This window comes from Daktulosphaira vitifoliae, unplaced genomic scaffold (genome assembly GCF_025091365.1).
Source record: "Daktulosphaira vitifoliae isolate Bord-2020 unplaced genomic scaffold, ASM2509136v1 Scaffold_5, whole genome shotgun sequence".
In the NCBI taxonomy this organism is placed as follows: domain Eukaryota; kingdom Metazoa; phylum Arthropoda; class Insecta; order Hemiptera; family Phylloxeridae; genus Daktulosphaira; species Daktulosphaira vitifoliae.
Genome location: NW_026099576.1, coordinates 31144348 through 31160146, shown reverse-complemented (window position 1 = coordinate 31160146; position 15799 = coordinate 31144348). Strand labels below are relative to the sequence as shown.

Below are 15799 nucleotides of genomic sequence, written 5' to 3'. Positions count from 1 at the left end.
TACTGTTAGCGAAATTACAGCACACGTCCGCGTGTTCCTCCACTAGGTTGCCATGCGAATATGCGTTTAACTGACGGTCTTTGCGGCGGTAGACGAGCGACGTCGGGGAGGGAGTGAAACTCGGGGAAAACCATGTGCGACGGGAAGGACAGGGGCGGAACATTCTGACCTAGGACCACCGTCGTTACGTGGGGGCGCACGTCACGCGAACCGGTCGGGCGTGACGAGAATTCTTAGGTGGCAGCGACTGCTCCATTTTCGATTTCGCCGTCCGAGCTTTACCCTATTCACCTTCAAATACCCCAAGACAAACCGACCGGAAACAATTGTCTACTATAAATATATATTTTTAGCGACTCGTTTTTTAGACAGTGGATTCTGCGAAAACCAATGACACCGCACTAAAATATTTTTGCTCGTGATTTGTTCACTGTTCAACGGGTCTCGTTTTTTTATGTTTTTTTTTTTCGTAAATGCAAAATCATTTGGTTTTTAATTTATGGCTGGGAGGTTACTGCTAATAACTTTGAATGGAGGCAGTAAACTCACTTCTATGTTTGCGGACAGAAATCCTTTGCTGAACAAATCTCTTGTACTATAGTTAAACGACATTGTCAATTTGTGTTTTTTTTTAACCATTAAATGTACAGTGTTCAAGGCTACTTTCAGGATAATATTCATCTTCATCCCGCGATATTTTCTTAAACAAATGTCGCTTTCTTTTAGTCCGACTGGCCGAGATATATTTCAGGTATTATTCAGGTATATATTTAGGTGTTTCTAAATTTTTACTAATTAATTAAAACTTAAAATTTTAACAGGGGAAGAAAAAGTAAATAGATAAAAAATTTAGTTTGATAAACTTTGAAAAGTGACATATACCACTTAGGCAACAAATCAAATTTGTCTCTATCGAGTTACAAAGAGCTTATTAAAATATTATACTGTGCCAAGCAAAATGTTCACGTGTTATTCCTAATTGGTATACTGAAAGTGAGAAAATAACTAATACGGTTTTATTAAATAAATCATTTTAAGCATCTCCACGGAGACATATGAATTAAGATTTTGCAAAAACTTAAATATACTCTATGAAAACGTTACCGGTTGATAAATGAAAAAGGAGAGGTTTTATAGAACATCGTAGTATCAGAATAGTTTTATAGTATAATTGTATATGATTTATTGTCAAATAATAATAATGGTACATACAAAGTTGTATCTATGTATAAATAAAACACTAAAAAAAAAAATGTTTAACGTAGAAAAAAATCTTTGACTTGATACACCCCCTGACGTCGTCAACCGAGTCCCACGTCCAGTGACATCATAACGACAAAACCCACGACGCAACACCAACTGGCCAACTTTCCATTGCCGCTGCAACAAATATATCATAGAAAATTAGTCATTACAATAGGAAAACGATATTACGATGTATAGGAGTGTTTTGATGATTAACGAGCGGGAAGAGCGTCAAGTCGTTTCCGCAACGGTAATGTCGTTTGAACGCGAGGAACAAATGGAAAACGTGCGGTGTTTTTTTTATCGTTACGGCGGCCGAGGAGCGTTTGGCATTGACACAAACCGTTCAAAGGAAAATGTACGCGTGGGAGTAGCGGTAATGTAAAAGCGTTGACCGCATTGGACGCGCGATGATTGCACCGAGATCGCACAAAGAGCGAGTAAGGTATTACCCGTGTAGTATTCACCGCGAGCAATGCCGTGCGGAGGAAAAATCGTGTACGCCGTTTGGTCGGACCGCGTGATAACCCTGGGACGAACGTCACGTCCCTGCGTTACCCGTGGCCTCGGCGGCGCCGTTTCGGTCACAAGGCCACGGCTGGACGGCTCATGCATCGAGCCCGGTGATCTGGTTGCGGCGGTCCATTCATAAAGCATGAGCGCCGGACGGTCCGCACAACAGCAATAGTAGTCGGCAGAGGTCGCTGGAGGCGCCTGCCACTGGAGTGCGCGCACCGCCGCTGTGGACAGCCGAAGGAACCGCGGGCGAGAGAGAGAGAGTGGTGGTGCGCGTGTATACGCTGCATTCCTGGCACGAAGAGATTACATACCATAGGAGTTTTACAGTTACATGACCCCCAGCGAGAAGCCATTGAGATATTATGTATACACGTATTATATTATCATCGTTGTACGCGCGAGTGCAACGGAGGCTTCACGGTCGCCACGAACTATAGAGAAATAGACAAAACTAGGCGGTTTTACAGGCGACATTAGTAGATTTTCAACACGGTTTCTCGAGTGTTTTGGGTGTCGTAGAATCGCAGAGGTAACCGACATAACCACGAGAAACACTTACCTGGAATTTGACTCGGGTATGATATCGTTGACGACCACGTAGATCATGGCGCCCGCGGCGAACGCCAGTGCGTAGGGCAGCAGAGGTTGGATTGTGGATACGGCCAATATGCCCAGTAGGCCTGCAACGGGCTCGACCATTCCGCTAAGTTGACCGTACCTGCGAAGAAAATAAAAAATGACCGCTATAAGTGTAGATTTATATGGTATTATAATGTATAGGATGAAAAAATACGATTCCGGAGGTCGAAAACGTTTTTTTATAGAGGCACATTTGATGTGAATATAAAATTTAAGCGTTGTTCGCATTTTTTATCGTAACAGTACTACGATTACTTGTACGTTACAAAATGCACACTTGTAATTATAGATTACACAATTTCAATAATTTCAACTTTTATTCGTAAAGGTAGGCAAAATAATCAAAAAAACAAAACGCTGTAGAGAATTTTGATTTTTGTTGAAAACATTGTGTGTCCAGCCAGATGCTGTACGTGTGTGTGATAATTATTTTGTAACACGTTGAGAATAAGCAATTTCTTTGTACACAACCCGTCGAAAGTCCGTTCAGTTAGCCTTAATTTGTACAGTATAACGGACGGCCTAAAACATGTGCGAGTTATTCGCATCTTATCTCTTTTTTCTCTCCGACGAACAAAAAATGTGTAGAACATAATTTCATACAGAAAAAAAAGTAAAACAATAATAAAAAATGTCTGAATTTTACATTCACGCAGTGGTCATTACTTCAGATCACCGTGTTCGTTACAAGTCTACACTTTATCATCACGTGTATACGAAAATCGGTTATCAGAATTCCATGCGGCGCATACGTCAATTGAGTGCAGCCGATTTTATAGACAATTCGTATTTATTTGGAATGGAAAGAGAAAATTTATAAACGCGCAGAGTCAAATGTAAAAGGTTTTTATTATTTTTTGCAACGTTCGACTTTTTGATTTATGGTATTGTGGTCGTCGGCACGCTCGAAAGTAGAAACTTACTGCGGGACGGAAATCCGGATTCCCATAATAGCGACTTGTAGAATGTTTATCTGTCCACACACACACACACACACGAAACTCGGCAATCAGTAATTAGTCGAATGCATTTATTGTGCAAGCTTTGTTTGAGTAGTATATATGTAATTTTGTGTTTTGTTTTTAACGGTAAAAACCACTATTGATTCGTTAAAGGCATTATTATTTTTCAATATTTGTTTAGTCAGTCGACGATTAAGTACAAAAAACAGCAGTCTCGTGTTGGAGGCGTTAAAGGCAAACTGACGTCTTGTTGGTTTTACGAAATGCTGTGCGTCGGCAAGCGTGACGCGGTATGAATAAAACGATTAACGTGTCCGCAGTACACGAGAGCAACATATTGTTGTAAAGGTAAAGAAACACGGTTCAATAGGTTTTTTTCCTTACCAAAAGCTTTTCCATTTGGAACATCCGGCCGCTTGCAAAGGAAGACTAACGGCCAATCCTTCCGGAAAGTTTTGTATGCCGATTCCCATGGCAAGGTTCCTGCAACAGAAAAATATAAAAAACGTCATTAGTGTTCAGCGGGTGCGATATTTTTTAGGGATATTTTATTTTTCACAACATCATAACTCGGCATCACAGCGCGAGCCCAGAAGCCGTAAGACCCCACGTCTCAAAATGATAGTTCGGTTTCATGTGTGTGTGTGTGTGTGTGTGCATGGAAACAAGCGAGCAGACATTCTGGGAATGCGCGGAATGCGGTGGATAAAAATCTCGTTGTCCTGGTTCAACGTGCCCACAATCGCCGAGTACGGCCTATAGCATAAAATATATTATATATATACACTTGACATGAACGGTGTGATTTTTCTCCGAACGGCATTCACGAGCCGTTTGTGCAGTGTGCAACAGGCACGAACAGCATCCAGCTCCGTGGGGATGACCGTAAACCCTTTTCGGCAATAAAAATAATCGGCGTCACGAGGGGCCAGCCCACATGAATGAACCACTCTCGTTTTAATGAACGAATGCGGTCAAAGTCTTAACAATGCATTCAAACCTATACACGATAATATTACAAATTATTCGTCTGTAGGCAAGACGACAACGATTCTCGTGAGCCAATAAAAATATCGTTAAAATCATAACTATAAAGGCGTCATGACTTTTGTGGGACAACATAAACGTTTCGAAGACTTTCTTTGGTATCGGGAGGTATCCACTAACCATTGAAGAGATCTTACAGAGGACTTCAACACCATACCCAACAACTCTCATAAGCCACTGCGCGTCCGGACGGACATTAGGTATGAGATGTCGCGGTGAGAATGAACAAAGAAACGCGACACACCGTTAACAGTAACGGATCTGCAGTGGCGGCAGTCCAAGTGAATGAACCGCGTTTAACATATTATATGGTGTGGCGATTGATAAGTTTCTTAGAGAGAGTGCCTGTACAAGTGTATATACATGTAACGCCGGAATGTCGAAGAAAGAATGGAGCGAAAAATATGTACACATACACATATTTTTACACAAAAATGATGATGGTAACGATGATAACCCTTCACCTACATTATGAACGAACAAGGCTCAGTGACCGACAGTTATTGATAATAATAATAAAAAATAAAGAAAAAAAAAATCGCGTGGTTGCATAACTTCACACGGGTTGGCAACGCGACGGACTCTCATGAATGGGCTCCTCTCCGGCGTAGTAAAAAAAAAATACATACATACATATATATATATATAATTATTGTATAATTTAAAGAACACATTTCCGCTCGATAATACACTGTAGCTCCGAGTGACTTATCCGATTTTGTAAATCCTTTAGTTGACGCACCACTCAGATTTCGCATGACCTCGTACGTATAAGCTATGAAAAAAAGTTATGTTCGGCAGCTGTCTTTCGTGAAGTAAGTACCAAAGAATTTTCAAAAAAAAAAAAAGTTAATTAGATAAGTAGTGTTGTCCAAGAACAGTATTCTCAGATAATTAAATTTAACATTAAAACCGTTTAAAATACATGTTTTATTATCAAAAAGCGGTTTTGGGCAATTTTAAAACGATACTTATAGATTTATATATTTGACAGACTACGGTAATGTATGTGCCAACGACCTAAAAAAATAGAACAGCTGTTTTATCGCAATTCTCGCACGTGGTTATCGCTTACTAGTTGCGCTTTGTGAGAAATATGTTATTGACTTGTCTTGAACCTATTCAAGTACAATCGAATGACATTTACGGTATAAAATGCGACTTTTGCACGTCGCTAATTTATCAATAAACAATTGCACGTCGTAGAAAGTGTAAAATATGACAGTTGACGCGTCCAATGTATTAGGAGGTGTATTGGGTTAATCTCATTGTTTTTTACATAAATTTTTTCTTTGTTTGATATTTCGATAATTTGTACCGAATGGATAACTTAATATTCATCACGTCCAACGACTCCGCGACGCCCAGTCTTTTCTTCTCTTCTTTCAACAGATTTTGTTCTTTCGCATTAATTCGTGACCGAACTCGTAATGAACGAGGTAAAATAAGTCACAGTGAAAATAAATAGCGCTTTTGAAATGTCACGTGCCATAAGTCCAACGGGAGTACACACTCTCTTCGGGCTATATATATATATATATATGTACATGCCAGATTCTTAACCGAAAACATAATTACGGTAAGGTGATGAAAAAACAACAGGAGAGGAAAAAAAAGAGACGTCAACGGGAAATATTCACAATCCGTAGATTAAAAAAATCAAAAACCTATTGAGTTTTATGGTTCCCTCCGTATGCTCGTGTACAGCTCTTACATAATAAATCCGTTTGGAATACTTGGTGGTTCAACACAATAGCATATGCAGCTTGGTCTCTGTCTTCATATCTTCCTCCACACCTTTCACGTCGGACGTGATGCATTTCGTACGCATATTTCTCACGGGCTACACGCCTCTGTACAATAAACCAATACGCCGTGGTAAAGATTTTTTGTTTAAAGTTTTTACACGACACATTAGACTAGAAATATATGAAAACGAACGGCGAAATTTTGTAGATAAAATTCGCTGTTATCTTGTCGTTGACAAAATGTTTGATTCTTTCAAAAAAGTTGTCTCAGACGACGATTTGCGCACACAGTGGAGTGTGTGGATTTAAAGATAGGGGAAAGATCTCGAGAAATCCGATCAATTTTACAGTTCTCGTATAACTATACGGAGTGAACGTGCGCATAGTATAAAAACGATTTGTTTGCATGAATTCTCTCGACCAACACCTTTACGTGATAATTTTAAACTCGAACGGTCGGAGTTTTGCACAAATTTAACTTTGTCTCCAGCCATAATATTTGTTTTGTCGATAAGTGATATCCATCGAACCGCACAAAAGTATGTCCACGGCTTGTGTGTATTTATCACATTGTTGTACTTATAATAGTGGACGAAGAATGTATGATTTATGTTATGTCAAAAAGTCGGCATAATATTTGGTTCATCGAACTAACTAACAATAGGTCTACGCGATGTCAGCAGGCAAATACTGATAAAATGACAAATTACGAAAAAACCTATCACGCCGTCATGGATGATAAGGTCCGTGCGGGACTGATAACGCCATGACACAATATGATGGTTTTTATCGGTTTCAAAAACAAGCATCAAGTCTCCTGAACAACATATTTTATTCGTTGACGAGGGTAAAATTTGATAAGTTTGCCTTTAGACTAAATTTTGTACCGTTAGAATGAGAGTGAGGTGGCAATCGATAGTGGACCGAGAATCAAAGGTTAAAAATGAATCCGTCACCCATTTTAGGAAGGAATTACATGCTGCCCAATTCAGAGAGTCTTGCGATAGGTCAGGAATGAATTCAGAATATTTTACTTATCTTAGAATGTATCAGTAAGTTATACAAGCACAGGACATAGGTAATATTATGTGGAGGTAAAACCATGATGAAATGAATGAATCAATTTCATTAGGCAGTGAAGTTGGAAGTCACTGTTTAGAATGCTTTTATTTCTGAGGTGTCAACGTTTTTCATTTCAGAATGTAAATTTAATTCACTAATTAAGTAATTTTTGGAACTTTTTATATGACACGTGTCGTATGGTTTTATAATCTAGACTGTGGTAAGTTTTTTATGGCTCTCAGGTCAATTTTATTTATGCAATCTACCACGTATAAATGCAAGAATATAAGCTTTAAAAATGTGCATTCACAAATACAAACTGTTCAGAAATTCCAAATGTAGCGTGTAAAAAATACCTCGAAAAATAACAAATAATTATTCAAAAATATGTATAGCAACAATATACATAAACCAGTTTTACCACGAAATAAACAAAATACAAATAGACAGGATAAATAAAAAAAATAACACATATACACAAATGAAAATTATTCTAGATACCTTAAAGTAAGCGTTGTGCTTACTTGCAAAACTGCTCGGATTTTGTTTTCTAAAGTTATCAATCTTAATTTATAAATATGTTACTATTTATCAACTTAACGCATGAATAATTGAAGTTCTCTAAATAATCATTGAAACAACTATGCACAAAAATCCAATAATTTAGAAAAAAAATCAACAGACAGGAGTTAAAAAAAAACACTTTAACTGTTTTATTATAAAAGACCTCTATGGAACAGCAATGAAAATCAATCATTATTTAATTAGTAATTTTAAAGTTAGTCAAAAAATTAAATACTGATAGCTATTTTTTTTAAATGATAATATCTATCAATAGGATCTCAACATCATAGAGCAAAATTGCATCCGTATTAAAAACTAATAATTTTTTTTTTATACAAATTATTTACCAACTAAAGCAAAAACTCTAAAATAAGACTGGACTATTTGGATGGAAACTGAAACACCACTGAATGATATTTCAATGAAATATACCAAATTAATCATCAACATTGACACCAACTATTTAGGTTAATTTGGTTTTGTTTATTGAAAATGATTTATGCATCGTATCATAAAGAGAAAAGCTGAAAGTGCATTATGTTTTAAAAATTAATTATTTTAATTTAAATTGTCGTGTTGCTTATTACACGAGTTAGTTATACTTTCTTTTCTATGATATACTGACCGTACAAGAATTGACAGGTTGTGCTTCAATAATTCACTACCCAAGAATTTACCAACTGATTGTCATTTATTAACATAGTCCAAGGGTATTTAATTACAATGTCACCAAATAAACCGCTACATACAGATTCCTATCAAAGAATTTTTAGAAAGTGATTTTCTTTTATTTAAATATTGACCGGTTTCAATTTTTTGGGTTACTTTTAATTTGGCGTGCAAAGCTTTTTCACGATGTCTAGAAATATAATGCAATTTTTTTTAGAATTTTTCTTCTGCTTCATTAATCAGTGGCAAATTTTTTGTCAAAATCTTAAGCGTTATTGATACATTAAAGACTTAAGAGATCATGTGTAGATTCAAAAATCGTTTTCTTTTATAACGGTAAACGTAATTAAACCTTTATTTTCATTAAAAGTGTAAATCTTTATTTTATTTTGCCTGGAATTAAATCTTCTAAACTATAACTTACATAATTAATTTTTAACAATTAATTATAGATAATGATAGTATGTAATACAAATATTTAAGTACTGATGTATTATCGGTTTGAATTAATAACACAGATAATGACACTTTTATATATTAATAAAAACAAATTATTTGACAAGTAATAAGTGAAATCTATCCGTTTCTTAAAAACGGATGATGGAATTATTTTTATTAAATATTAAAATTAATAAGACTCGAGTAACACACATGAATTGACGAACTCGGTTAGTACATTCCTTAAGAGGGTTTCATTGAAATATGATTCATAGTTAAACACGACTATTTTGCAAATACTTATTAACAATAAACATAAATTATATTTAAGGATATAAAAATTACGCTATTGCAAAATAAAAGAAACGTATCAGTACCTACACAACAATCAAACATGAATGGCGATTAGGGTAATAAAAGTGTTATGAGCCATGAAGCGATGGATGAAAAAGTTTCGAGGGACAAAAAAGTCGAAGAAAACAAACATTGGAATGTTGTTGTGGAGTAAATGAGGCAGCGATGAACGGCAATCGTGGTGGATATCACAGTGGGAAGAGTATGCGTGTTGTGTGCAGCGAGATGTTGGCTTTAAAAAAAAACAAAAATTTAAAATAAAGGGAGAGAAACAGGGCAAAAGAAGAGACGGTGTTGTGCAGATGAATCGGCGATGAGTTCGGACAAGTCGAAATACGATATAGGGACACACACACACACGCTCGCATGATCATTGTATACACACGAGGCTGTGAGTATTTGTACGTGAACGGGGCTATGTTGTGCGTCTCGTACCAAGGTCAGTGGCCGAAGGAATGCCGTCGTTATGTATGTACCAGAGCGTGTGTGTGTATGTGTGTGTGAATGTACGAGCCGCCGCTATTTTGTGACCACAGCTCTTTGACATTTTCACAACACATTGTTTCTATACTTTTAAGGAGCACTAACTTGATCCTATTTACAATAACGATAAATACAATAACGGAATTTTAGAAAAAGGAAATCTGTTCTTAAACATCGAGAACCAACACTCGGCTAACTCAATTCCTAACATTTGATAATTATTTCGCGCAAAATGTTCGGATTTTTTTACAATGTTGGCCTTCCCGAACATATACAAAGCGGTTGTTTATTCGGGGATTTGTTGTTTTTTGAAATCATAGTTTTATACCCATAATATTTGTTCTGTTTTCTAACCTCATGAGATACTGGCAAGCGACAATTCAAACTGATTAAATGAACATTAGAAGATATAGGTAAACATTCCTTGTAAATTACGCGAATTCGCCAGCAATCATTAATGAATTTTTTATTTATACTACTAATAAGTACCTTCCACTAATCATGAAATGTCAATGATTTTTAAACCTCAAGCACTTCAAATTGGCATTGACAAATACTTTTAATTACTTTGAAAAATTTAAATGTTCCTAAAATTTAGTACGGCGCTCTCTCTTAAATTAAACATGTTAGTTAACACGATTTACCAATCCAGAGTGCGTCCACGTGCGGCTCTAAATGTGTACAATTAATGTAAAGCAGCGTCATTAAATTTGCTGTTCACGACAGCTAAACACATAAACATTTTATCATGACATATTATTGGCATCTTTTTGCTTTTTTATCATTATTTTCACGAGCTATTAATATTGATACGCAAAATCCAACGGAGGCAAAAGTCGATTAACTGAATATTTGTCCTACGCGTGGGTTCCATTACACGCGAAACACAATGATCACAACGAATACAGCCGTAATTCGATACACGAATAAATATTTAAATAAATCAACTGAAATTTATACATAATCCTTTTTGTTTAACAGTTATAACAAAAAATAATTAGCCGACAATAATAAAAAGTACAAATAAATAGAGAAAATTTTTTGTGTAATTATAAAAGTATTATCAAACATACATTGGTAAATATGATTAATAAAACATCGGTATTATGACTTAAGGATGTTGGAATAAAAAAAAGCTAAAACATTGTCAATGTTCAGCTCATACGAAGTAAGTACCTTCAATACAACGGCTAAAGATTACAAGGTTCAAACAAACACTTTTCGATTATTAGCTTCAAATTATTTTGTTCAAATTCCTTTACAATTGATTACTAATACATTAAACACACGTAAATTGGATTAATTCAAGTCATAAACTACAATTCAAAACTAAGTATATTAATCTATTTACTATTAACTATCGAACGAAATATTACAATCGATTTGTGTAGATTATCCATCGTTATTAAACGTGTACAAGCAATGTGACCACATTTTTGGATCATATGAAATCATGGCGATGTTTTGGACAAGCAATGAAGATGATGAAAATTACTTTGTAATGAACAAATGTGAATATTTTCGAAACAATTAATATATTGCACGAGAATATTACAACGAACTAAATGATTTAACAGATACTTATTTACAATAAGTAATCAGACAACAATAAATAAACAGTTACAAATTCTTTGTACTGAAAAAATAAAAATAAATTTTCATGCTACTAACAAAATAGATTATTTTATCACGTGTTCGTGAAAAAAATATTTACCTAATCTATGTAGGAATTCAAAAAGATAACAGCATCACTACAACATGTATTGTGAGTAGAGTTTTTATCGGAACTCTTCTTGAAGGGACAATTAATCATAAATTGTTTTCAAAATGAAAATAATTTTTTATGCTAAAATATTGCTGTAATATAACAAACCAATGTGAAATTACCTTCGAAATTTTACTAAAATCGCCACAATACATGATTTCAATAAGCTGTTTTTTGGGGATCAAATAAGTATGTATTCAATATAATTATTAGTAATAATTTCATTTTAGATGCACGTTGAATATAAAACAAAGAAATGAGTAATGTTTGCAAAAAATATTCTTAGACTTAAAAAACTGACAGCATTGAGTGTGTTGTTTTGTTTCCATTTTGTTTGTTAAACGATTCACTTAAACTCGCATTTTTATTATATTTAGCAAGGAAATCAACATTTTTCACGTTTTCAAAAATAATTTGTTAAGGTCAATTGAACCAATTATAAGATTAGTTTAATTATGACATATTTTAAAAATACCGACTAATAAAAATGTCAATTTATATTTCAAGTGTTTTTAATATGTTTTAATTTACTTTGGACTATAAACTTAAATAAACACGCTTTGAGCGTTAGTTATAAATTATTTTGTAATTTAAACTGATCACAACTATTATTTTATCATTTGGAAATGTAATTTAACTACGCGGATGTCGAATGTTAATAGAGTACAACTGCGATGTAATGTTTAATAATAGGAAGTCAATCCGCGGTTTAAAAAATTTCAGTGCAAAGTTTAAACACTTATTCAGTATATGATAACAACATATTAAGTTTTATACTAGTAAAATGTTTAATAGGAATCATTTAATATTTTACTAAACGAAATTTTGCTACATGTCGCAAAATTTGAATTATGTGTTTTCCTATAGAAAATAATAATTTGTCGTCCTATAATCATGTTACACTGTAAATAACTCATACTAACAGGACGGAGAGATTACTACCATCTAGAAAAAATAAATTAATGTGATATTGTACATCAATGATACATTTTACACAGAGTGTCTCAAAAGTGGTTCAAACAAATTGCATAAAGTTCCGAACCCCATTCATAATTATGTTACAAGAATTAAATCAGTTGTAATGAGCAATGTACGCAAAAAAGGTTTTTTTATCGACCATCATCTCAACAATTAAATTAAAAACATTCTGGTATGACATACTTAAGTTATGTGCCCCTTCCGTGAAACTGGTGGGAAAGTAGACAGTGAGTGTTTGGGACTTCTTTCAAAGCTTTACATAAGAGCATTCTACGTCAAATATTTCTCCAACAAAACTTTTCAATTAGATTGATTTTCATTTATTATCCATAGACCTGAATTTGATTTAAAAAATTATACATTCAAATGTATTTGAGAATAGTAAATTACTCTCTAATCTACCACCATAAGAAACAGAATACAATCAAGTTGCTCATATCGTTACTTAAATTTACAAAAAGCTATCCATTCATAGTCGACAACTGGAATGATTGTAGGAAATATGTGGTGTGTAAATAATAATCTCATAAACAAAAACGAGTTACACTTCGATAGGAATATTTTGTGATCGTTAAGTGCACACATGGTTGACATTTTTTGAGGAAAACAAACGCGTATATATCTCGGACGGGTCGGTTTTCATTCATTTGATAGGCATCACAGTATGGTTAGTAACTAACTGGGTTATGAAACGTATCAAAAACGATGTGAATGGGCGACGGAGTTCTTTATCAGTTTGTCAAAACCGCGTTGCAATGATGACTCTTTTAGATTATTTAATTTTAATTTTCATAAAATGGAATCCGTTTAGTGTGGATTAATGGTAGCCTGGAGAAAACGGATATATTAAAATATTTATAGCCAACAAAGATATAGGAATTTAATGTTTTACACGCATTTACAATGCATGTACACAAATATCTACTTAATATATTTTTATGACCACAAAACACGCTTTTTATTGTTAGAAAACATATTATTATAGTCCTTTGCTGCAGCTTTTTTTGTAAATTAAAGGTAACTTATCGTTATTGAGCAATAAATTTTGAAATAAAAAATTCATAATGAGCTTTTTAATAAAATGCAGTTTTTATATTTCCTCATAAATACTCAAACGTATAAATGACGAAATCAAATATTAATTATGAAAAAATTATTGGAATTTCATTGTAGTAATCAAACAGCTATGTTAAAACATACAATAAGTGACTCATTGAAATACCAAGATCACAAATTCCAGTGTAATTTAGTCGCAGAAGGATTATTGCCTTAAAACAAAATATATTACATAATAAATATATATAACAAAAGAACCCGAATAATACTTAAAAATGGGAATTCGCATTTGCAATATTTTACTAATTAATTGTTTGCTTTTATATTTTTAATGGAATTTTTATAAAAAATCATACCGTGTAAAACTTGCACAGTATAATTTACAGTCAATTTAAAATGTACTAAATGATAAAGTTGGTGAATCCGCGACAGACGTATGATCTTAAATTATTTTGTATTACAGACAAAAACATTTCAAGAACTATTTTGTTGAAAAACGCTAATTAATTGGCTAATAGCTAAAATGAAGTTGTATTCTTCGTGTATTCATTTAACGGTTATTCATTAATTAAAAATAATGAGTTTTTACTCAGTTTGTACTTTATAATAATGATGAATTAATTTTAACTAATTAATAATTATAACCATACATTAAATGTATACAAGCTGTATGTTTAATCTGTGTTAATTTTAGTAGTAACACTTTCTTATTTAATAGCCAACGTAACTCTCTATTAAACAGTACAACAAATATTCGAAATATTTCATTGTTGATAACACGAACGATTCGTATACATGTCAGCTGATAATCAACTTAAATTATCATATTTTTAACTGGCAGTTCAGATTTTTGAAAATTAAAATATCTACTAATTAGGGAGCTTATATAAAGTAGGGCTTCGCGATTAAAGATCATTTTATGCTAAGAAATTTGATAAAAAATGAGGAAATATTGAATATTGTCTTTTCTAAAATAATGTAAGTATTTAATAGAATTCTTTAAAAATCTGAGTAAATTTTTAAACCATAATAGACAGATAAATATTTTTAAGATGGACGAAACCTATTGGTGGTAGTAGTGTTCCGTTCTCACAATAGTTTTAAATTATTAAAAAACCATACATTATACACAAACGAGACACTAAATGTTAAACTTGACGAGGTTAATTTTGTATGACCCGTGAGACCGATTAGTACTTTAGAAATTTCGCCAACTGTTCGTTCTTCAGTTCATCATATGTGCAAAAATACACTAAAAGAACTATTCATACATGTTTCTAATACTTAAATCGTAAATTGTCTAACATATATTAGTCTTTTAAGAGTAGTCTCCGATTGCTTTATTGAATGTAGCTAATACATTCAATAGTAACAAATCAATGTAATCTATTAATTTTTAATTCCTAAAGGAATAGTTAAAAGTTAAATAACATACACTAGCTGATTTTATTCACTATTAATATTTTTAATTGTTAATACAAAAGCCATTTTAATGAGTTTGTATTTATTAATTTGAAAAATTGAAAATGAGACATAACTTAACACATGTAAAAGTTACACTATTCATAATTTTCAATTATACAAAAAAAAAACTTTGTAAAAAAATACAAAGATAAGTAAAACGATTTACTTTCGTTTTTTTCTAGTAATACATGGTAAACTAACGATACGTTAAATTGCTATTGTAATTGGCTAGGTGTTATTCTTTGATAAGTTCAACTAGTTAATCATTTTTTCTTTCATTAATATTGTGTTGGCCAAGACCGTGTTCGGGGCTCGTAAAAGACGCAATAAAGGCTTAAAATGTAAGTAATAGTGATGTGTGAAACTGAGCTGTAGTCGAGTATTTTTATGAATTCAAGTTAATGTAACATCCAAATAAGTATCTGATGGGAGCCGTTAATGATATATAACATTTAAAACGCGACAAGAGAACATGACATCAATCTAGACTTGATAAGGACCTCCCTTATCAGATCTAGGTGGTGACCAGAGCATGATAGCAACCACCGGAAGCGCGGAGAACATAAATAGCGAGGCGACGGCGACGTTCTCTACACATAGTAGTTAAACCGCTAGGGCGCCTACGTTTTGGCAGATTATGGACGGCGACCACCGTCCTCACACAATCCGGTAACTGACAACTGGGTGGATTTAAATGCGTCACGAACAAACGACGCTTCCTTTTTACACAAAACTTACCATGGGATTTAAACACAATGTAAGAAAATACTGAAGCATATAACCGGTCCTATAAACGAAAGCGAGCC

At 33.7% G+C, this 15799-nt stretch overlaps 1 protein-coding gene across 2 annotated transcripts in view; it reads right to left on the bottom strand.

The window, feature by feature from the left end:
* Nucleotides 1-1158: 1158 nt before the first annotated feature.
* LOC126906918 (zinc transporter ZIP11) overlaps nucleotides 1159-15799 on the bottom strand; it is a 28069-nt gene continuing 13428 nt past the window's right edge. For both annotated transcript variants that reach the window (XM_050687863.1, XM_050687862.1), the window contains 3 exons: nucleotides 3750-3848; nucleotides 2324-2482; nucleotides 1159-1380 (listed from right to left, as the gene is read on the bottom strand). In XM_050687863.1, the coding sequence (XP_050543820.1) occupies nucleotides 1302-1380; nucleotides 2324-2482; nucleotides 3750-3848 (337 nt within the window). In that variant the 3' untranslated portion in view covers nucleotides 1159-1301. The remainder of the gene's footprint in view (nucleotides 1381-2323; nucleotides 2483-3749; nucleotides 3849-15799) is intronic.